We start from the raw sequence: 24,327 nt of genomic DNA on the forward strand, positions 1-24,327 counted from the left end.
GGGACTATGGGCACCTATCTGTTCTTACGAATATGTAAGTAGCAGAAAGATGTAATGAAAGATGCACTGTCGTATACAAATGTACGATGCTTGCTTAAAAAGACCAAGCTGCTCTACTAGTAGTGTTTCTTTGCCATATTACTTACCACTTCACCAAATATGACACAGAGACGATTTGTTTAAGAAAAGTTTTACTACTGTGTTAATATTTCAGCAAAGTCACTGCAATGGGTTTAAAAGGCAGACAGACAGACAGACATACTATTACGGGTTATAAAATAACAACGGGGTTTTATTATACAATTAAAATATTACACAGACCTATGGAATTTATTGACGAACTATCAAACCTATTAAAGAAATTAAATCTGAAAGATTAAATCCAGTAATTAGCACCTACCATGTCTCTGAAAGTCAAACTTTTAAATGTTTTTCCCTCTCCTATTTCTGAAGTTTTGGTCAGATGCACAGCTCTCACACCCAAAAGGCGAATCAGGCACAAACAGCCCTCAGCTATTATTAAGAAAACTCAGCCAAAAGAACCAGAACTATTGACTCACACTTGAGAATTTTACTTGAAACCACTTATTGTACTGGACCCCATCATATGACTTCTGTGCACTGAATACTGTATGTGAGCAAGGTCTATGATTCATAAGGTTGGCCAGGAGGACGGTTAAAAATTAGCAATATACAGTATTATTCCTATCAAATTTTTTCTCATAAGTTATATTTATAACAAAACTATAATTAAAATATTTATTACACTCATTTATTACACATTCAGAGACACAACAGGGATATTTCTGTGTCTGATGGTTTAGCATCCACCTTTTTGTGCTTCCTTATTTTTTGTAATGAACAAGCAACACACATCACATCTTCCCAACATTCATGGTAATGCAATTGTAACAAAATTAAGAACTAAAAATAAAACAGAACCCCAAAACCTGGAAATGGCATTAAATACTGTTTTAATTAGTCATAATTGCTGTAATGAAACAAATAACAAAATACATTATTATTCCAATGAGCTTCGGTTATAGAAGCTGACCAGCACAGGAAGATCTTAAGATCGGAGTCATGGCAAAACCGGTAGATCCTGGAGATTGGAGAGACAGGTTAGCAAAATTATGGACACAGCCTTCCGTTGACCCAAATGCTGGAGAAAACGCATTTTATTAATTCAGGCTAATAAGGACTGAACACTGAGTGAAATAGGCCTTTTTGCAGTCTGATGCCACCTGGGCATCTGGCCCAAGGAACCAAGAGAACCCAATGGTTGCAGATAAAAAACAGCTTTGCATTGGGATGACCAACTGCATAATTTGATTAAACAGCCTTGAATAAAAAGTGAAATGCTTCATTGTGTTTTCTCTGAAACCAACCCAAAGATTACGGAGTCCTACACAATTTGGAGACACAAAGTGGATGCTGAGAGGCTAGAGGTCACCCCAGGAGCGGAATTTTAGAAAGTTAGTCCTTGGAGTCAATGGCACCATGGCTCTGGCAGCAGATACAAAGGAATGATGCTCTGGAGAGGAGGTAGGGGACACTCTGCGGTCGGCCCGTGGAGACAGGAGGGCCCCAGCTGCAGGCAGGAGCTAGGAGAGGGGAAAAGCAAAGGCTTTAGGAAGAGATGTTAACAATAACCTCCAGAATTGTCTCTTTTATTCATGTGGGTTATAGTCTACTAACCTAGGCTCCCATTTAATAAACTATTTATATCTCTACTACTCCAATGAACACATAGCTCAAGGGACTAGAAATCCAAGCCCAGAATATTTAATCCTGCCCATCAAGAGTATAGCAGAGATGAAGGGCAGTTTGGGGGCAAGAATGCTTCCACTGCAATCCTGGCTCTGCTAGCGATCAGCTGTTTAACCTCGAACAATTAACTCCCCCACTTCTCACTGTCCTCCTCATTGAAAAACAAGGAGTGCCGAAGCTACTGTAGATGCTCTGTACCGCTGTTGTGATGACAAGTCAAACGCTCAGGACAAGTCTTGACACATAGAATCAATAAATATTAGCTATTTTATTACCGTTCCCTTACTAATTTATTAAAATAGAATAACCATATATTCTATTTCCTTAAGAAACAATATCTTAATACAAAGAGCACTAATGGTATGATTATACAGGAGAGACCTTGAGATCTGTAGGGTATTAAACAATTAAAATTTAAAAGAGCAATATATATTTTATTTCATGTTCTTTCTCTTAAAAAGGCCACCCCCATATGATAGTGCAGATACCTTGCAGCCGTAAGAAAAATGCCAGGATGGAATTAATTATTCCTAAAGCTTTTCCTCACTCCAGGATCACTACTCAGACCGCATGTCCGGGGCTGATGAACACAGAGCTATGAAAACTTAATTGTGTTGAACAAAAATATTTGCATTCATCAGACTATCCAGAAGTTCTGAATGTAAAGCTTTCCCATTTCAAAATTTCACAGTTGTTTGAATATTGATAGATTAGCCTCTGGTGTATAATTGCTCAAACCCCCACACCACCTTAGAAAAACATTCTATGTAGCAATAATAGCTGCAAAATGAGTCATGACAAATGGATTGTGCCAAGTCAACGCAGCTGCAATTGATAAAACAAACTTACTCCAATGGCATGCAACAAAACCACACATAGGCTTCTGAGTGCTTGTTTGAAAAATATCGGCTTGGAAATTGTACATAGAAAATACTAAGTGTCACAAAAAGACACGGGATCTTTAGCTTTCCAGAATGCAGGCGACACACTCGCTAATGCTACAAGCAGGGGGTTCTGAAATGCTCGGTGGCTTGAAGGATCCAGTAAATGGCGCAGAAGCAGATAAAAACAATTTTAAACCACATTAGATGAAAAGGGGGACAGACACTTTTCATCACCTGATGCGTTCTTTCCTTTCACTGTCTTGCTGCTGAGAGTATATGAAAGCAGACAGTGTAACAAACAGTCCGGCCATTAATCACACGGAGTTCAGATTCTGTGGCCGAGAGTGTAATTTAAACTACTTGCATCCTCGGTCTCGGTCCCGAGGCTCTTCACAGTGGGTTCTTGTGAGCCTCAGAAATGCTATGTGCACAGTGGCTGGCACGTAGCAGGCGCCCCTCAGTGACAGCTGTCTGTCGCGCTGGGAAGGTCTGTGTCTGCTGTGGTACTTCTTGTCTCTGCGCTGCCTGCTGATCAGTGACAGCCACCTGCTCACAGGGTGAAAATTGAAGCGCCAAAATAATATCTATCTGCAGAAAGCGCTCCAGACTAAAGTGAAGTACTGCTCTCTGCCATCAGAAGGCTGTTAGGGTACTATGACTTTACGAACTTTGACCTGAGCTCCAGAACATCACAGTATGAGTTTGCGGACAGATTCCTAGTTGTTGCTAAGTGCCACCGACTAGATCGTGACGCATAGCTGCAACTCTTTGCACAACAGAACAAAACACTGCCCGTCCTGCGAAAGCCTCACAATTGCGTGAGCTCATTGCTGCAGCCACTCGTATCAGTGCATCCCATTGAGGATTCTCGTTTTCATTTCCCTCACTAATACTCTTCTTTACCAAGCATGATATCCTTGCTCAGGGCCTGATCCCAACCGATAATATGTCCAAAGTAGGTGAGAGCAGGTCTCGCCATATCTGTTTGCCACTAAGGGGCATTCTGTTGTACTTCTTCCTAGAAAGATTTGTTCATTCTCTGTGGAGTCCATGTATTTTAAAGTTCTTCAACACTGTACTTGAAATACATCAATCCTTCTAGAATCCTAGTAGTATTAACAAATTTGTTTTTCACTTATTCAAGGGTATTATATGGATACATAACAACAAACATTCCAAACAAAGAAATGAAATTTATGGTTCTGCCTGCTAGGTTAGCTTTCTTCACAGGGCTCTGAAGATATTTAAATACTATACGTGAAATATTCAGAATCTCTTTACTCCTCTCTGAAATGTTCCTTTGGTTATTAAAACCATTCATCATGAAAAGGGTATGGGAAATCTCTGAACTGATCCTTATATGCAAAACTGTTTTAGTGTCTGTGATAGTATTAAGGAACCCGGGACGTACTGTAGGCTAGACACTGAAGAGCTAAGTGAAAGGTCGGCAGCTCAAACCAACCAGCCCCTCCACAGAGAAAGAGGAAGCTTCTTGCTTCCACAGGGATTCTGTCTTAGAAAGTCGAAGGAGCACTTCTACTCTGTCCTACAGAAAGAAGGTGGCTGTGAGTAGGAACCGAGTTGATGGCGGTGGGTGTTTAATAACAGTTTTGAAATACTAAAACAAACATATCCCCCACGCCCTGCTGCTGTTGCTTCAAAAGGCAAAGGGACAACAAAACCAATGTAAAGTCTTATAGAAGGACAATCAAGTTTAAATTCTTTATTACCAACTAGAACTTTGGTTAAATACAGATGTTAGATAATTAAGCTAACATATCCTTCTGCTTATATAGTAAGTTGGCATATCAAAGACACTACCATTTAACTGCATGTTTTCATGATTTATTTACTGTGCAAGGAAGAAACCCCACGCATTTCTCAAGCCCGTGAAACCATATTGATCTCTCATTTACCTCTATTTCTGAGCTTTATCTTCCACTGCCCATGCTTCTGTCTTCGTAAATGGTGATTTCAATCTCAACAGCGTGGCCGTCAAGGAGACACACCAGAGCACACACAGAGAGAGGGGTGATGGCAAGGCACGGGGCGTCATCTGCACACTTTCCTTTTAATTCGTATATTTAAAATTATTAACATTTTTATTACTTGAGTTAACATGCTTTCTCTACCTTGCTGAAAAATTGTAAGAAATGTAATTACTTTTGATATTATATATGTAGTTCCTCCCTAACATTTATCATTAAATTTTAGGTTTTTGGGGAAAAAAATGCTGTCATTACTAGAAAGTTTGTAACGGGAAGGACAAGGAGGCAATTGATCCAATGATTCAAAAAATAACTCCCTGACATTATGTGCAAAAAAATTTTTTTTGTGGGGGGAGAGGGGTTCATGACCTTTAAGGCTTAAGAACCATTGCTGAAGAGTGTAATAAAGTTGTTGAAATTTTTATCAGCTGGAAGCGCTGGAATTATGTGATCTACATGAAAGAAAAAAATTTAAAACTACCCATTACTGCAGTGTCATCAAGCTGTATTCGTTCTTTTGCCATTTTATTTACCAGATTCACTTAGCAGTTTTCAAAGCTCACTGCTTCTAAAAATATGCACACACTGTCAAAGGTAATGAACTATACATCTGGCAGCTGTGACTGATTTCAACGAGTAGATGAATCCATGGAGCTGCAATTCATTTGGACGACAAGTCTCAGCACACATTACGAGTTCGTGCATTTCACAGGGGTTTTAGGTTCAGTTTCTGCAGCTGAGACGCATTACTCACACAGCCCCCATTGTTACTACAAGCTGCTGGCAGAACCGCCAAGGAAGACGGTAACCAGAATACGAAACCACCGCAGAGCGCTGCACAATACCGAGGAAAAGAAAAGGAAACATTAGGAAAAAAAGAAAAAGCCAGAGATAGGAGGCACGCAATTCACCCAGCACCTCCCAAGGCTAATGAAGAGGTGCCGGTAGGTCCTCTCCAGCCAATGCCACGCCCACACCAGGATTTTCCGCTTATAAATATTTGGACCTTATAATCTGGTCAAAAAAGATACAACTCGAAGTCCTCTCTCAATGGGGTCTGTCAGAAGGAGGCCTTGGGGAGCATATATCTTCTCATTCTGCTCTTGAATGTATTTGGAGACTTTCTTCAGAACCTGACAGAAAAGAACACCACAGTTTTGGTTTTTAAAAACATTTCATCAGATTTTCCTTTAAGTACCAGCTAGATCTCAATATACTCAGGCAGCAGTTAGTTTTCAAAGCAATGCATTGGCGATCATATGGAGGAATACGGCTCCTATCAGTGGCAGAGAACACAGAACACGTGGCTCAGCGTGGCGGACTCTGCGGGTGAAACGCGTCTCCGTGGGGAGAGGTGCAACCGCACACGAAGGCCCGGCAGAGCGAGGCGTTCACGAGGACACAGCACGGCGGCACCTTGTCAGGCCAGGCACGGCGTCTTCACCTTCCCTTTCACGCCCAGAAGTGTTGCTTCTCGGGGGTGCATGTTTCCATCACTTTTAAGTAAGGGTAAGAGATGGGCCGGTAACTTGAGAAGGAACCGCTGCATCTCCTTCGCAAAGCACGCGGCCTTGGCCGCTGTGGCGACTGCACGTTTCTGGCATCACTTCCAGGACTGCATGCAGTGCTGCTGCTCTACAGTTGGCTCTGTGTCCCACACAGGACCCTCAATTTATAAGTCTAGTATTAAGGTTGTAAAAGTCAAGGCAAATGCAGACGAAAACCAGATAAGATACAAAGGAACTTCTGGAAATTGCCAAAACTCCAGCTTTAATAAGGGCAATTCGGAGACAGATAAGCTAGAAGAAAATAAATCTTAACAGCTATATCCAAAATCAAAGAGTTACATGCTTTAGTTCAGACTAAGTCATCATAACCCCTTTCTGGCCTTCATGTTCAAAGAGGCTTTGATCCAGCCTTTTGAATTACTATGTATTTCCCTAAACGCACACTATCAGCAGATGATAAAATCACAGATAAAACGTAACAAGCACTGCAGGAAACGAGGCTGGACAGGGAGCCCCATTCAGTGTGAAGGTGCGACGCCCCACGTCAACCTAACACACTGGGGCACTACCATCGGCATAAGGTGATTTAGGATCCAAAATTCGATCTGGCTGATATAATGAACTCTTCTCACTGAAGGGAAAAAGTTTATTCAGGTGACATCTTTGCGAGTGGTAAAATCTCCCTGTTTAGGCTTGAAAAAAAAAAGTGTATGATTACTGAGCGAACAATGCCACAGATGTGGCAAAGATTCCAGCCTTAGAAAACCTCCGCAGCAGTCTCTGCGCCGTCCTACAGGGCACTTTGCTGGAAACTCCAGAGGGCTTCAGTTAATTATCTCTCGGATACACATACCATTCTTCCAGTCACAAGTCTCAAAGAATTTGCATTGTGCTTGGTCTTTACGAGCAAAACAAAACCTTAGACCCTATCTTTATATCAGCGCTTGTCCATCAATCATGCCTTAAGTAACAAATGGAAGGAAGTGGCTTATAAAGGCGCCCAACACCGGCCTCCCAGACTTAGTTCCAATTTCCTTCTCAGCACTGGAAACTGGAGACTCAGTCTCCCTCATCCAGTCCATCACTACCGGGAGACCCTCAGAGAAATGCTTGCATGGCCGGTCTCAAAGAAAGGCCTCCTTGAAAACAGCTTTCCTCCCTCCTTGGGTGCAGATTACTAGCAAAGGCATGGCACTCTCGTATTTGATTCAAGCGTAGCTTTGTTGGGCAAGGTTCCTATTTAAACTTTACTAACATTCATATGCACTTGGGAAGCATTTCAGAAAGAAAACAAAGTTTTCTTTTTCTATCCCAAGATGCATGCTTGGGTGAAGGCATCAATGTGAAAGCTACTTTGAAATTTGTAGTCTCTTTAGCAATCAGCAAGGAAAACTCACACCCATCAAGTTGATTCTGACTCTTAAACATCTTGCAGGACAAGGTAGAATTGTCCCTGTGGGTTTCCAAAGTCGTCCTTTAACAACAGAAAAGCATTCATCTATGTATATTCATACTGTTTGTTTGTTTGCTTGGGACAAACAAGGCAAGCACCATTCTCACCCCAAGAAACCTTACGTTCATTTCACTCCTGGTTACTAACGTTAATGACACCACAGCACCTTACAAAATTATCTGTTATTCTTAAACCCTTAGTAAAACAGACCTTCATTTGCAATGCTTACAAAGCCCAAGGGTTTCATAGCCACAGTGAAGCCTCAGGAAAAGCTGCCATCCCCCAACACTACCCATCCAGAGCAGCGCTTCTCAGCCTGGGGGTCGGACGACCCTCTCACAGGGTCGCCTGATTCATAACAGTAACAAACTGACAGTTGTGAAGTAGCAACGAAAATAATGTTATGGGTGGGGGGCAGGGGTCACCACAACATGAGAAACTGTATTAAAAGGTTGCCCAGGAAGAACAGCCTAAGTAGGATAAGGGGGACAGACGGACCACCAGAATCTTAGCAATTTCAGAAGAATTCAACGTCGCTCCTAAAAGTGCTTGTTTTACAGGTTACTGCGTATAAGCAGAAGTGATGCTGTCTAGTTGACGGGCAAGGCAGACAGATAGAGGAACCTCTTACCAGCACACTGGTTCCCTAATTATAATGGGTAGCAACAATAGAGAAATAACACTGAAGTCTTTATCTTCATTTAAAATAAATAACTAACACATTATAGGAAAAATGTGCGGTTGTTCTAGTAAGATTTAAAAGGCCTATTTACAATTTTTAAAAGTTTAATCCAAATGACAGAGTGTAAGCACTTATATTTGACTTACTGTTTGTAGACTAGGAATTTTAGTGTTTAAAACATAAAGACCAAATGATTCAACCTTGTCCTTCCATAAAGCAGAACACAGTAACACAAACTTGGGAAAGGAAAGAAGGTGGTAGTTTTTACATCTCCAACATTTTATCAAAAACACACATTTAAAAACTTTTATCTTAAAGGCATATTCCTTACATTTAATTATGATCATTCAATTATTCACCTTGCATGATGTATTTATGCAAATTCATTTCTAAAACAAAAGCTAAGCAAAACCCCGCTTATTTAAAATTATGCCATGCCTCCAGTTTTGGTTTCTTGATTAATTTTATTTGGTCTGTTTGCTGCTGGGTGTCAAGTTCATTCCAACTCAGAGCAAAGCTACAGGACGGAGAGGAACTGCACCATTGGCTTTCAAGGGCTATACTCTTCACAGGCACAGTTTTCTCCCGTGAAATAGCTAGCGGATTTGAATCAAGGGTCTTCTCGCTGCGCAGATGAGTGTTATCACCACGGCCCCTATATACTGCCTACACACCCAGGTTGAAACACTTTATGGAATAAATGTCCATTGTACTGATTGTACTGAAAACTGCCTTCCAAAAACTGACATGGAAAGTACTGAATTGAAAGGTGCTGACTATTTTAACACTGAACAAATTTAGTAGCTGCTAAACAAGATTAATTATATATTTGAAGTTTTAAAAGTTTGTAAGTATCAGATTAAAACTTACACATGCACTTCATTTTAAAAGATATCAGGCAGAACCGGCATGTGAAGCAGAATGGGACAAAACCTAAAAATTCTACTAATATATATTTTGTCAAATCAGCAACCAGGGATGACCATGTTTTTACCCATATGAATTCTGCTAAATTTCCACTCCTTTACTCAGCTCTTCTAAGTCTTCACACTAGCCCTTGAATCGTCCCATTTACTCCAATCACTGCCCTGTAGCTAGTTTCAACTATCATTTCTTGTCTGGAGTTCTAAAGAACTTTCCAAGTGGATTCCCTCCTTCCACTCTTAGATCCTTTCTTCATGTAGCGATGAGCATTCTCTACTTTCAACCTGGTCACATCACTCTTCTGTGAGCTGCAGGCCTCTGCGCTTCGACTACAAAAAGGGAAACATCTCAATAGATGACAGCATCCTGCATGATACAGGTATGCCGCTCTCTCTGCCTTCACCTGGCACTACTCTTGACCTCCCCACCCCCACGGCCTACTTTCAACTCCCAACATCCAGGGAGTTAGTTCCATGGGCCTTTGTCCAAATGATCTCTCTACCTAAACACTTTGCCCCAGGCTTTCCATCTTTCACAGATCAGCTTAAATGTCATTACCTCGGGGGTCTTTTTGGACCACACAATCCAAATTGGATCTCACTTATAGCGTTCTATCATAGCCAGTTTGGTCCTGTCAAGACATCTGTCACAATGTTCATACCTGCTGTTGGTTCTGTTAAAATCCCAAATGAAACCCACTGCCATTGAATTAGCTCCAATGCATAGCCACCCTATGTAGGGGTTCTGAGATTAAATCTTTTTTTTTTGGGGGGGTTCCTACTTTATTTTATAAAGTAGCTATTTAAAAAAATAATTTTATTGAGGGGAGATTAAATCTTTACAGGAACAGATGGTCTCATCTTTCTCCCGAGGAAGGGCTGGTGGTTTTGAATCACCAAGGGGAGCATCCTCAAGGGGAGCATCCCCACACCTAACCTACAGCGCCACTAGTTTTCTTGTTGTACTCAACGAATAATCAACCCAAGTTCAGCAACCATGTGTGCCTTCTTCAGTTATGTGCCTTGCACATACATGAACACATAGTAGGCATTCAGTATTTGTCAAATGAATGAATGAATCCCATCTCATCCTTCACCAAAAGAAAATACAAGACCACACACAGACTGAAAAATGAAGTAAAACAGCTAGAGAAGGTAATCCTGTAACCCTGAGTATCAAGGAAAGGATAAAGAACTTGATCAGACACCGACTGGAAGAAAAAACTGAATGAAACAGCAAATGAGAAGACATGGGACGGAGGGGCTTTGCCAATATGCCTGGCACAACATGGCCATCTCATGAAAAAGACGGCAGTACTGGGCGAAAAGTATAAAAGACAACTTCATGGAATTCCCAACAGGACACAGAGTAACTGTCGACATACCCGGAGTCACCGAAGGCCCTGACTGGTGGCTGTAGCCCAGCACCACCCTTTTCCCACTTGACGACTCATGTGAGTGACGGCAGGTCACTTTGGTGTGGCCAGGCACTCTTGCCTGCTAGTACAACCTATCTGCTGCTTCCTGCTTCCACCTGCTCGCCTGGCTTGCTGGCAGTGAGGGCACCGCGCATATGGCCCCCTGCAACTCTATGAGAAGCAGTGGTAACCTGCCACGACTCATGCCCACCAAGTCAGTGGAAGGCGCTGATGGTGCCCCCACTAACCAGCCACATCCACCACACCTGCTGAACTACTGGTCAAACAACAGAAGCCAACACCCACCCACCCACCCACCTCATTCCCCACAAGATCAGCAGAGAGAGACTTGTGGTCACACACCCAGCCGCTACCTCACCCACTCAGAAGGAGACAGGTGTCAAGGTCTCCAGTGCAGCCCGACAAGTGTCCTGCTTGCCCCAATACCCACAGCCAAAACAATAAATCAAGACTCAGCAAACAAATATACAATTAAATTATAAATACAAGAAGCAGGAAAAGATGGCTCTTGCAAGTTACCAAAACAGAGAACTAGGTAGGAAATCTTTTTGAACGACCTGATAAAGAATTCAAAGGACTTACATATAAAACCCTCCAAGAGATCAAGGAAAACTCAGGCAAAACTCTAGAATTATCCAGAAAAAATGATACCACGATAAATTGACAAAATAATGGAAAACCAACCAGAGTGAAGCCCACTGCCTCTGAGACCACTCTGACTTACAGTGACTCTCTCGATTAGGGTTTCTGAAATGGCATATTTTTATAGGAGCAGATAACTTCATATTGCTCTGGCAGAATAGTTGGTGTGCTTGAACCACCGCCTCTGTAGTTAACTGTCCAACATCTAACCCACAGTACCATACAAAAACAGTTAACTGGAAATCCAGAAGACTAACACTACAATTTCAGAAACTGATAATGCAAAGGACAACTGATCAATGGAAGCCAGAGTTCGTGAAATGGAGGGCGAATCCTTGGATACCCATGGCACAATCAGAAAAGAAGAATGAAGAAAATGAAGAGAACCCAAGAGTTATGTGGGATATAATCAAGTGAAATAATTCACTCATGATCAGAATTCTAGGACAGGAATACAACCCCCCTGAACAAAAGTACATAGAAAATTGTCCAAGGCCTGCTGGCATTAAATTTCCTAATATCATGAAAGACGAGAAGACCATTCAAGAAGCTCCACAAATCCCAGATAGAACAGACCTTTAAAAAGCAAAAAAATCCAAAACCAAAGGCAAAGAAAGAATTCCTGGAGTAGTTTAGGAAAACCAAATGTTACCTAAAAAGAAGAATCAGTAAAACTAAGCTCTGATTTCTTGGCATAAAGTGTGCAGGCAAGGAGGTAATGGAATGGCATATAAAAAAATTCTGAAACAACTACAAAAATGCCAACCAAGAATTGTATATCCAGCAAAACTGTCCTTCAAATATGATGTGAAATAAGGGAACCATGAACAGAGAAGCAACAACAAAGTGCAATTAATATACATGATAGCACCATCTGGAAACCAACCCAGATAAAGAATTTTCAAAAATAAAATAGAGACACAAGACTGAAAAGAGGGAACCCGAGTAGTCAATCTCTAAAGGACAGCTACACAACAATAGATGATGTAGTTAAGGAACTTCCCATAAGGAGAGGAAGTTAAGGCAACAACCATATAGATGTGTAAAATTAGGAAGGTCAAAGTAAATTCCTCACAAAGAAAATCAACTGTGTCATCAAAATAAAAAACTATATTCTTTACACAAAATCAAGTGAAGAAACCAAAAGCTAATTCACAAACAGGATTCGGCACGAAATCTATCAGTACCACACAAACCCCCCACAATAAAACGACAACAGCAGTAAATCATCTATTGATAAATATACTGAGTGTAAATGGACTAAAGGCACCAGTCAAGAGTCAGAGTGGCAGAATGGATAAGAAAACATGACTCCCTAATATGCTGCTTCATCATTACGACCCATCAGAATGACACACCTCGGATATAAGGTCATAAAGATCATGAAATATCTAAGGGTAGAAAACATATCCCAGGAAAATAGTAATAAAAAAGGAACAGGAACGGCAGTATTAGTCTCTGGTAGAACAGATTTTATGGCAAAAGACAGCGTTAGAGATAGAGGTCGTTACACAATGACTGAACAAGAACATAACCATAATAAATAGCCATGCAATGAATTAAAGCACTCCAAAATACATTACATAAACTTAACAGAATGAAAAGAGAAATCGAAAATACCACAATAACAGGAGACTTAACACACCAATTTCAATGGAGAAACTAGAAAGAAACTAAAAAGATACAAAAGTTCTAAACAAAATTAATCAACTCGATCTCAGACATATATAGAACATTGCACCTAAAACCAGCACAGTACATATTCTTTCCTAGCATACAAGTCATTTTCTAGAATAGACCATAGGTTCGACTACAATAAATTAAACAACACTGAAATAGTGCAAGTCATCTTCTTGGATAACACTGCTATTAAGCATGTAGGGAAAAGATCAAATACATGGAAACCGAATTAACACGCTAATTTAAAATAAGATGGGTAAAATAATAAAATAAAAGCTAGACTCAAACAAGAATTCATATACAACATACACTTTAAAAGCAGAGCTCAGAGAGGTTACTGTATATACTCGTGTATTAGTCGAGTTTTCCAGCACATTTTAAATGCAGTTTTTATGGTGAAATTAGGTACCTCAGCTGTTATTCGGGTCGGCTTATCCTCGAGTATATACAGTAATGTATAGCAATAAGCACTCACATTAAAAAGAACAGTCAAAATCAATATTACCCCTAACCATAGAACTCCAAACAAGAACAGTCAAAAAACAAAACAAACAAAACAAACACCCTGTAGTCACAAGAAAAAAGGAAACTATAAAGATTGGGGCAGAAATAAATGAGATATAAAATCAATACAAAGGCTAGAAGGTGGTTCTCTCAAAGCATTAATAATAAAATCGACAAGAAGAGTGCAGTAAAAATGAGCTGGCCAAATTAACAGAGAGAGAAGATGCAAATAACATATTCAGAAATGTAAAGGGTGACATTTTAATAACCGAAATGAAAATTGAAACATATTTGAAAACCCCCAGTTGAAACGGACTGTTTTCTAGACACATAATCTACCTAAACAAAGACGGAAGTGGAAAACTTTACCAGATTCACAACAGAGAAAACGATGAGGTTCTAAAAACTGCCAGCAACCAAAAAATGCTGGCTCCAGGATTCACTAAAGAATTTTATCAAACATTCAATTGGCACCTACTCTACTCCAACTACCTCAGAACATAAGGATGGAATTCTCCTGAATTCATGTTAGGAAGCAAAAAAACCCTTGGTACCTAAATCTGGCAAAGACACCAAAGAAAAATATACCTCAATATCCCCCACGCATACAGACATACACATTCTCAATAAAATCCAACATCAGATCAAGAAAATGATAGACCATGACCAGGCTGGATTCAGGCCAGGCATGCGAAAACGGTCCAACATTAGAAAAAGCAGCAATGCAATCTACCACATATAAAACAAAGGGCAAGACTCCATGATCTCATTAACCAATGTAGAAAAGGCATGTGCTAAAATCCAGCACTCATTTCTCATAAAAAGTCTTACGCAAAATATGCAGAGGGGAAATTTCCCAGTATAATTAAAGGCATATCTACTCAAAATCAATGGCCAACGTGATTTTCAACACAGAAAATGACATCACTCTCCTTGCACCAGACAAGGCTGCTGTTTATCACCACTCACACTCCATATTTGAATAGACCTCCGAACTGGAGCAGTAAGGAAAAAGGAAACAAAAGGCCTTCAAACAGCAAAGAAATCCAACTCTACAGGTGACATGGTCCGACTCACAGAAAACCCTAGCGAGTCAACAACAAAACTACTAGATGAGAACACATTAACCACTCTCCTAGGCCCCAGGGGGAAGAACCGAAACTTGGTGAAGGGAGACAGGGGACAGTGTAAGATATGAAAATACTAATAATTCATAATTTATCAAGGGGTCACCATGGAGGAAAGAAGAGCTGATGCCAAGGGCTCAATAAAAGTAAATGTTTAGAAAATAATGATGGCAACATATGTACAAATATGCTCGAAACAATTGATGTACAGACTGTTGTAAGAGCTGTAAAAGCCCCCAATAAAATGATTAAAAAATTTTTAAAGCTAGAAATGGAGATATCATATAATCTAGCAATCCCAATACAAATATACGTGTAATAGGTAGGCTTATCGTGCCACTCTGGCCAATAGGAACATGTGAGATTAATCAGGTTGCAGTTTGATTGGAGGGCAGAGAAAAGGGCTCTGCAGGGCCTGCCCCTTTCTCTTGCTCTTTGACTATAGGACCAGCATGAGGCTGCTTTAAGCCAGTTCTCTACCTCAACTTGTGAGCTACAATATCTGTGGGGCAAGCCAACCTGTGGATCCTGTGCTAGAGCTTGAGGTTTCTTCTTGAGGTATCATGCTGCTTGGTGTGTACATTGCTGGAGCTTGAGGCTGGTGGATCCTGTCCTCTTGCATGGCTTGAGTTCAATATCCTATCCAGACCTTCTCTAAGCTCCTGAGCTGCTGACTGTTGGTGACCAACCCATCTGTTTGCTCCCTGTGCCGGAGGGAAGACTCAGCTGTCTGCTTCCTTGACCTTGGACCTGCAGCCCTTTTGAGTTGAAGGTCTTCTAGTATATTAACTGTTCCATGGAAGTGAGCTGAACTGAGCCCTCTGTACTGCTGTGTGGACTGATTATCTGCTATATTATTTCGTGCTGTATAAACACACACACACAAATATAAATAAATTCATAAGTGTCCTGTTTTTTCTCTCTAGAGAACCCTGCTTAACACAATCTGAGAAATAAGACTTGTGAAATGGTTATATACACACCCATGTTCCACACAGCATAATTTACAACAAATAACATAAAAATGCAAATAACCTAAGTGCTTATCAGTAGATGAATGCATAAGCAAACTAGGCACACACTGGAATACTATGCAACACTAAATACCAATGAATCTGCAAACATCGTATAATATAATGAAGCTGGAAGACATCGCGCTGAATGAAAGTCAATCTCAAAATGTCATATATTGTATGAAACCACTATTATAAAAAGTTAAGAGGCTTATGTGCAGAAAAAGATACTTTTTGATGGTTACCAGGGATAAGAGGGAGAGGCAGAGATACATACACACTAAACACACCATGTCGAGCTAATCTCAGTGACCTTATAGGCAGTGCAGAATTGTTCCATAAAATTTTCAAGGTTGTAAATCGTTATGGAAGCAGATTGGCTCACCTTCTCCCAGAGTGGTTGGAGAATCTGAATTGCTGACCTTCTGGTCAACAGGCCAATACTTAGCCCATTGTGCCACCAGGGCTCCTTATTAACCAAACAGTAGACAGATACTGATTTGGGTGATGGGCAAGGCAATACTGCCAGACCTCAAAGATATTACAGGGTTTGCTTCCAGGCCACCACAACTAAGTAAATATTACAATAAAACAGGTTTCACAAACTTTTCCTTTTAGTTTCCCAGTGCATAAAAACTATGTTTATATACACTGTAGCCTATTAAGTATACAATAGCATTGTAAAAAAAGTTTGACAACATTTTTGTGAAATACTGTGAAAATTGGCAAAATGTGACAGGGACATGGAGAGCACACTGTTGGAAAATGGTGCCGAGAGGTTTGCTCAACACAAGGATGTCCAAAAAAAACCTCTAATCTGTAAAAAGCGCAGTTATCTATAATGCACAATTTAAAAAATCGTGCCTGTACACAATGAGGAGGTCAGCACATGGCTGAGACACGGTACTTAAGAGTAAAACGAAACAACAGTAAACACTTCTCTGCACACAATCCTACAACAATGGTAACAGCAACAAGATTTTACGAGTAGGTCTATAAGACCATCTATAAACTGAAAGGAAAAAACTGGTTGGAAAGCCGTCTCCATAGCATGCTGCTGGCTGTCCTTGAGTTGATTGATGGTGACACCATGTTCCAGAACAGAACTGTTCCATTGGGCTTTCAAGGCTGTGATCTTGCAGAAGCAGAGTGCTAGGCTTGTCTTTCGAAGTGCCTCTCGTTGAGTTTGAACTGTCAACCTACTTACTACCCGTCGAGGGCTTAACCACTGGCACCACACAGGAAGCTTCTCCAGAAGTCTTGGAGAGAGGTAATAAGAGCATAATCTAGGGTGGTGGCAGAGGAAATCATAAAAAATATATGGAGAAATGGTAGATATTTCAGTCTGACAAGTATATATTTGTATCTATGTGAAAAGTTAGGAACCTGGTAGTGTGATGGTTATGCCTTGGGCTGCTAACCACCAGCCAGCTCCAAGGGAGAAAGAGGAAGCTTTCTAGTTCCATAGAGTTACAATCTCAGCAACTCACAGGGGCAGTTCTACCCTCTTCTATAAGGTCACTTAGGGTCACCTGAAAGCACAAGGGCGATATTAACAAAAATGAGGAGGTATCAGGTTTGGCTTTGGACATTCCGAATTTAAAAGATAGCTGAGAAGTTTGTGTAGGAAGTAGTTCAAAAGTAGATAAAAACTCAGGTGCATAAAGAATCCTAAACCCAATTATGAGATTTTTGTAAAATAAAGGGATTCTCAGAAGGCTGGGTAAAATAAGAATATATACTTCTTACATTCTGCTTTAGTGTGGACTGCCCTGATGGTGCTCTACGTTAGATGCTGCCCTGGTTGCTGGTTCCAGTCAACCAGCTGCTCTGAGAGAGAAAGATGAGGCCATCTGCACCCATACAGAGCTATCATCTCCACCCTCTGCAGGGTTGCTGTAAGGTGGGACTCACTTACTGGTAGTGTGTTTGCATGGGTTTTCAAGTGTAGGCCATTCTGAACACTGATTTATCAACTGTGAGTTGAAAAACAAATTTTGATTTCTTTTTGAAAAGCTCAAGACTCTTTCCAATGTGCTGTGGGCATCAGCTACAAAATTAGAATTGTTAAAATGTTCCTATACATTTAATGTCTGGTACTTGTTAACATAAACAATAGACCTTTCAAAAATTATTTCAGATTTTATGAAAATAAACAGAGCCTTACCTTCTCATAATGGGTTTCCATGCATAAAAAGATGGTGTATGCTGTTAAACATGCTAAACAGCCTTCAAGGTATGATTGGCCACCAAGCTTCTCTGCTTCTGCATAAAGGTTATTCAGAGTTCGAACTGTTTCTTCAAATTGTTGTCTATCAATCTGTTAAGAAAAAGGAATTAAAAAACTTGTAATTTGTGTGTGTGTGTGTGGGGGGGGGAATCAGCAACTCACTAATGCTTGCCATCATTAATTTACTTTAGTGTTTTGACAATTCACATAAGCCTCACTTATCAACGATTTTATTATCTGACATCTTACATTGATTATATTGGGAAGTTGACTATCTGTGTTTTGTGCATTAACAGTGTATGCCTGGCAGTCCTACGTGCCAAGGTGCGAGGCATGTGGAGTGATGCTGGCTGTGATGACCAATTAGCCAGCTTGGCTAGACCATGATTCTCTGTGGCTTGGCAGTTATGTAACGATGTATTTACATCTATCGTTGATCCTAAGTGGCTACCTTCCATTTTTGCATTCATGCTGATTTTCACATAATAATCTGGTCTTTGGAACCTAACCATGATCATAAATGAGGATGTACAAAGATGCTTCAAAATGTTCATGAAAAATAAAATTCAAAGATAACAGAATTTTCCCACAAAGTTTTAGAAACCTCTTCCAATTCTTATCTAATTGTTGTTACTAGTCATGGAGATGACTCAGTCTGATGGTAGCCCTCATGCACACCATGTACAACTGTTTACCATAGGGTTTTCAAGGTTGAAAGTTTCAGAAGTTTGCCCTCCGAGACACTCTGGGTAGATTTGAACCACCAACTTCTCAGTAAGTAGTCAGTGCTTAACTTAACTGCCCATGCAGGGGCTCTAACTCTGTCTTTATCTAATAGCTAACACTCCTTTTAAGTGATAAAGCCTGAGCCTCCTGAAACTCTTTAGGCTTTAACTTTGTACCTCTTACAGGCATTGAATATCTTCAGGTCTCATTGTGAAGGTTGCCTCAGAGGTGACCTGATAGCAACTGGTTTTGGAGACCCTGGGTGGCACTGGGGTACCCATGAAATACTGTTCCAGTCCTCAGAAGTTTAGCTATGAGAGCAGAGGAGATAGCGTGTGTAGTAACACAGCAAATTGACAGGGTGTTAAAACAGAAAACACGGATAAAATACAAAGGGGTTTAAAAGCGCCCATGGAAAAATAGAATTAAAAGATAATGGAACATTTCCTTACATTTTTTGAAGCCCACCTCCCCATAGTGGAGATACAAAAGGAAGGAGACGTTCCCTCTATCTAGTGAGAGTGGTGATCGTCAACAGAATCACTTATACACTGGTACTTCGTACACAAAAAGAGAAAGGGAACAGTGTTTTAAACAGAAGCATCAAGCAGCACAAGCTTATAGTCTGTTTATTCAAAGTTCCCTCTTCCGGCAAACTAACAAGATCTTTTATTATTGTATACAGTGATATGCATTCATTTCCCAGAGATATCAGATGCTTCTCATTTCTTCATGCATTTTTGTTTCTTCAAGGATCATTTTTATTTAAAATTCTTTAAAATTTTAATCCTTGAAAAATTTGTTAGTATATTTGCCTCAACTGTTTTTAGATATTCTCTTAACTTCTGTTACTGAAAGCTCACACCGGACAAGGCAAAGTCCTAAACTACCACTGAGCTTTTCAAACCAGACCTCTCTGTTACCTACTTCTATTCAGTGACACTGAAGGAGCTCACTACACATTGAGCTGCTAACCAAAAGGTGAGTGGTTCAAACCTACCAGGGACTCTGAGAGAGAAAGATGAGGTTGTCTTTTCCGGTAAAAGTATCAAGTCTCAGAAACTCAAGAGGCAGTTCTACTGTCCTGTGGTATCACTGAGTCAGAATTGACTCTATGGCAGTAGTTCTCAACCTTCCTAATGCCGCGACCCTTTAATACAGTTCCTCATGTTGTGGTGACAACCCAAACATTAAAATTATTTCCACTGCTACTTCATAACTGTCATTTTGCTACTGTTATGAATTGGGCGACCCCTGTGACCCACAGGTTGAGAACCGCTGCTCTATGGCATAGTTTAACTTTCTTTTACTCAGTGCCACTACCATCTAAATTTCTATTAGTACTACTATGGTCATCTAATTTCCATTCAAATCATGTGCTACTTTCCTCTTCCAATAGCACTTCTCCCTCAGTGCCTTATAGATTTCAAACCTCAATACATTACCCTTGGGCCTTCAAAGCCCATTAGCAGGACGTTTCATCTAATACTGCTGTTCTCAGTAACAAACCACAACTTATCTGTTGTCACTTTGGGCTGTCTCTTTTATAATGCTTCCCTCATTCCTACAAATAACGGCTTATATAGAATTCTCTCTTTTATGAACTCTTCCTTTGTATACGAAGACTTAGAAAAAAAACTAAGGCCATGGTCAAATACAAAAGTGGACTTGTAAACACTGAAAGTCAGAAGGGAGAAAAAATACTAACAATTTATAAATCATCAAGTGTTCATGAGGGGGGAAATGAGGCACTGATACCAAGGGCTCAAGTGGAAAGCAAATGTTCTGAAAATGATGATGGCAACAAATGTACAAATGTGCTTGACACAATGGATGGATGTTATGGATTGTGATAAGAGTCGTACAAGCCCCCAATAAAATGATTAAAAAAGAAAGTCAGAAGGGAAATAGAAATCAGGCTGTAATTTTTGCTACTTGTCGAACTATGTGGTAGAGAGCCTGGTGTTGGAGCTTAAAATGATCACAGTGGCAAGGCAACAGGTAATCTCTACAGACACTTTTCTTTGGACAGATGTGGAGACATCCTTTAAAAATGATTTAGGGAAATGTTTCCATTCTGAGTCATTGTTTTTATCTACTCCGTGGGTGCCCAAGATGCCTGCTTCTATGAGCTGCCTGAGTCCTTGCAACTGAGGGTGAGTCCAGGTGTGCAGACCTGCTCCATAGGGCTTTCAAGGGTGTGAGCTGTTGAGAACATTTGCCTGGCCTACTTTCTGAGGCACCTCTGGGTGACACTGAACTGCCACCCAGAGGCAAGCAGTCAACGTTTCAGCAACTAGTCGAGCACATAGCTGCATACACCGCCCATACCCCGAGCCTCCTAAAATGTCGACATTTTGGCTAAAACCGAGAGTAAAGCTTCCTAGGAAGAACTGTGGCAACGAAACAATCAGCATCCAAGTATTCTAGCCCAACGGGCAGTGGGGAAAGTCAATACAGCAAGTCTGGCCACAGGCGGAACTTGTCCTCACTCCCAAATTAAAGGGTATACATGTGGTTAAAAACAAAACAAAAATGCTGAAAAGTAATGCAAGACATTTGTATATTAGTTTCTTCCTATTGTAAGTTGCCAAGTGTGATAGTCTCACAAAAGGAAAACCAACCCCAGTGGTGGAGCAATCAGTAACATTTTTAGGGTAAGTAGTAACAAAAGAAAGAAATCTTTTAATTTTCCATCAAACAAAGCAAGAAAAAATCTAAACCGGTAATTTAAATTTAATCTCAACACGGGGAAAAAATGAAAAGTTTTCCAAGGCAGTTTAAAGTACAGGCTAGTGTTTTATGCCAAGCATTTAAAAAGAATAAAAATGAAAGGCACAATTGAACAGCGCCAGTTAACATTTCATACATTACCACAAGCAGTTCAGGCCTGGGCTACATGAAATGAAAGAACTAAAAGGACTCCAGGATTTAAAAACACCGATTTCCTGTGGGAACCAGTGGAGGGGTAACTATTGTATTGCTTTATTCTGACTGTAAAATGAAAGTTCTACCACACAGAGAGAACGGAAGGTTGGTGTCTCATTCAGCATACTTATATTTGACTAAGGTACAGGGTTGGAAGCCTGACATAAAGCCTAAACTAAAGAATTTTGTGAATGCAAAATGTGTGGTGAAAAAGTTTATATTTGGATATGAAAACACATCAACTAGCTAAGTCATAGTTTCTATTAGAGGACTAAATTAAAACACTCGATCCATTTCATATAAGTCCTAACAACATGATGATGTCAAACTATGATGTCAAACTATTTAAAAAACAGCATTGGTAGCTTCAGATAATAGGCAACGTCCTCAAGGTGCTCACAGCACTGTGGAAATGTCAGGTCTAAAACCTTGACAGCCCACTCCCAGCATTTTATGTGATGTCTCACGAACGAGTTTTTCTACACACCATCTTCAGAAGGCAAGTGTGGTTTCTAGTTTGCAGATCAAGAGGCACCCTTGGCCCAGTAGCCTGCCCATGGGAAGAAAGCAAGCTGAAGGAAAGAGGGATACAGAAATTGGTGCTTGTTACTGCCCCCCACCCCCAACCCTAGCAATCAAGTACAACAACCCACCTAACTACAAGCTAACTTTGAGTGACTGCTACACATTTCTCTTGCACACACTCATCTGTGCCCACTTATTCCATGACCGGCATTTAATTCCACACCCATGTCATACCTAATCACCTCTCAATCTCTGCCACAGAGTTTCCTCCCATCTAACTAGTCATTGACCTCTTAACAGGAAACAGAATCTACAGGATACACAGCTCAAGACCAAAGGAATTCATCTTTGGGTGTGTGCATATAAGTGGCACTAGAAACACACACACCCACACCCACCACTGTACCTTTACAAGAAAGAACAGGGTTTGTTTAATTAAAACAAAAAGGCAGGTCTGAAGAACACTGAAATAAATCCCATTTGTCCACTTTTGAATGTCAGGCTGCTTAAAGGTGTATTCTAAAGACACTTTTGATCTGCAAGTCAAGGCTGGTGATCCTAAGCGGGAGTGACTAGTGGAAGGCCTTGTTCTGAGATATTATCCGGTCTAAGCCCCTCTGTGTCCCAATGTTTTTCAAGTCCCATGGGGGTCCGTGTACCTGGTCCGGAGTGTGACCAGCACATGCCATAAGGGCCAGCCATCAGAATGATTTCTCTTGTGTGGTGAGGGAGGATTACAGTTCATCACTTGCTGGGCGTGATGGCCTGGGACCTCAGGATGCTCCCCATCACGGCCCTCAACAACTGGGCGGGGGAGGGAGGCTGCTGGACATCAGAGCTCCGGCCAGGGGCTTGCTTTCACGCGTCCTCTGCCAACCTGAGGTCTTGCTCAGTGGCCCTCTCCGCACAGTTTGAGGCCAGGCCCCTCTTTGCTTTCCCCTTCCCAGGGCCGACAGACCCTTAGGCGGCCCCGAGCCTCCCCTTTTAGGGGCGTCTCCCCTCTCGCCCAGGGCAGGTGCGGGGAGCCAGGCAGCGTACCCGGTTCTCCAGCTCGGCGGGGAACTTGGTCTGGAACTGGCAGCGTGTGCCGCTGCTGTAGTCTCGCTGGATGAACACCTTCCCGGACACCGGCGCCTGCTGCGGCCTCATGGCGAGGACAGGATGGGCCGCGCTGCGGGTTCGGAGGGACACCAACCACCGGTCAGAGCCGTGGCCTGGCGCCGGGCCTCCGGCCCGCCAGCCCTTCGGACCCACCCGCGGCCCGGAACAGCCCCGGGCCGCCCCCGCCCCACTCCCCCTGGCCCATGCTGTCCCGACAGGTCCCGCCCGGCCCGGCCCCGCGTCCCCCACCAGCCGGGTTCGGCCCGGGAAACACGAACCCGCCTCCTCTGCCCTCCAGCCGTTGTCGCGCTGCTCCCCCGTCACTTACGTCATGCCGCAAAAGGCCTCTTCCCCGCCCCGCCCGCAGGCCGCCGCCTCCCGCAAGTGCCGGAGCAACCCGAGCTCCGGCCGTAAAGTGACCGTGTCCTGGCGGCGCGGCGCGGGCGGGGTCTGCGGCCGACTCCGCCTCTCGGCCCCGGAGGGAGACGTCTTTCCGGAAGGGAGAGGCGAGGCCGGGCGGGGCGACGGCGGTTGGTGGGGACTGCCGGCGACGGCGGGGGCCAGGCGTGTGACACTCGCGGTTTCCCATCGAATCAGTACCCTTACGGATTGTGACGAAGAAGTTCTCCACACTGATCAAAGGGGTTGTTTTCACTGTGGATCGGACCTCGCCGATTACACGCGGGACACCCCCCAACCTGCGAAACGGATTGCTTACGTCAAGCCCGTAGTGAAAAACCAGGCCATTGGGGATTCATTTAGCGTCCTCACTTGCGGGAGGAAGACAAGACATGAAGAGTCTGCCTGTGATTCAACATGAGGCATCTCTCCTACAACTTTTTATTTTCACGTACTCCGAGGATTTTCATCAAATATGCTACTCCACACTCGTTCGGGTGACCCAACAAGCAATTCTCGCCTCATCTTTGTTAGCATCCTTTTCCCAGACAGCTAAAGAAACTCCCTATTTTAGGTGCATTTTGGAATTGCTGGATTATAAAGTTTCTTGGCACCACCACCTGGTTCAAACAAATGAAGCTCCTGAATGTATTTTAAAACAGTTTTATCAAGATGTCACTGACGTGCAGTAACAGCACATACATACTTAAAAGAGAACAATTTGCAAAGTTCCGACATTGTAGGTTGTCCATGACATTCCAGCTCCTGGCGACTGGTGCTGAGAGAGATTTTTAAGGTGGGGACC

General features: G+C 41.9%; 1 protein-coding gene across 5 annotated transcripts in view; it reads right to left on the reverse strand.

The window, feature by feature from the left end:
- The window catches only part of GOLGA7 (golgin A7), a 33,562-nt gene extending 10,019 nt beyond the window's left edge, over window positions 1-23,543 (reverse strand). Inside the window, exons 1-6 of one of the 5 annotated variants that reach the window (XM_075556627.1) lie at window positions 23,452-23,540; window positions 23,061-23,193; window positions 17,781-17,933; window positions 5,674-5,775; window positions 4,571-4,638; window positions 185-1,604 (exon numbers count right to left, since the gene is read on the reverse strand). In XM_075556627.1, coding sequence (XP_075412742.1) covers window positions 4,573-4,638; window positions 5,674-5,775; window positions 17,781-17,933; window positions 23,061-23,193; window positions 23,452-23,456 — 459 coding nt within the window. In that variant the 5' untranslated portion in view covers window positions 23,457-23,540 and the 3' untranslated portion in view covers window positions 185-1,604; window positions 4,571-4,572. Of the gene's footprint in view, window positions 1-184; window positions 1,605-4,570; window positions 4,639-5,673; window positions 5,776-17,780; window positions 17,934-23,060; window positions 23,194-23,401 lie in introns of those variants that run through there. The other 4 variants (XM_075556631.1, XM_075556629.1, XM_075556628.1 and 1 more) reach the window with 4 other exon arrangements.
- Between the last annotated feature and the right edge of the window lie 784 nt (window positions 23,544-24,327).

Source organism: Tenrec ecaudatus, chromosome 8 (genome assembly GCF_050624435.1).
Source record: "Tenrec ecaudatus isolate mTenEca1 chromosome 8, mTenEca1.hap1, whole genome shotgun sequence".
NCBI lineage: Eukaryota > Metazoa > Chordata > Mammalia > Afrosoricida > Tenrecidae > Tenrec > Tenrec ecaudatus.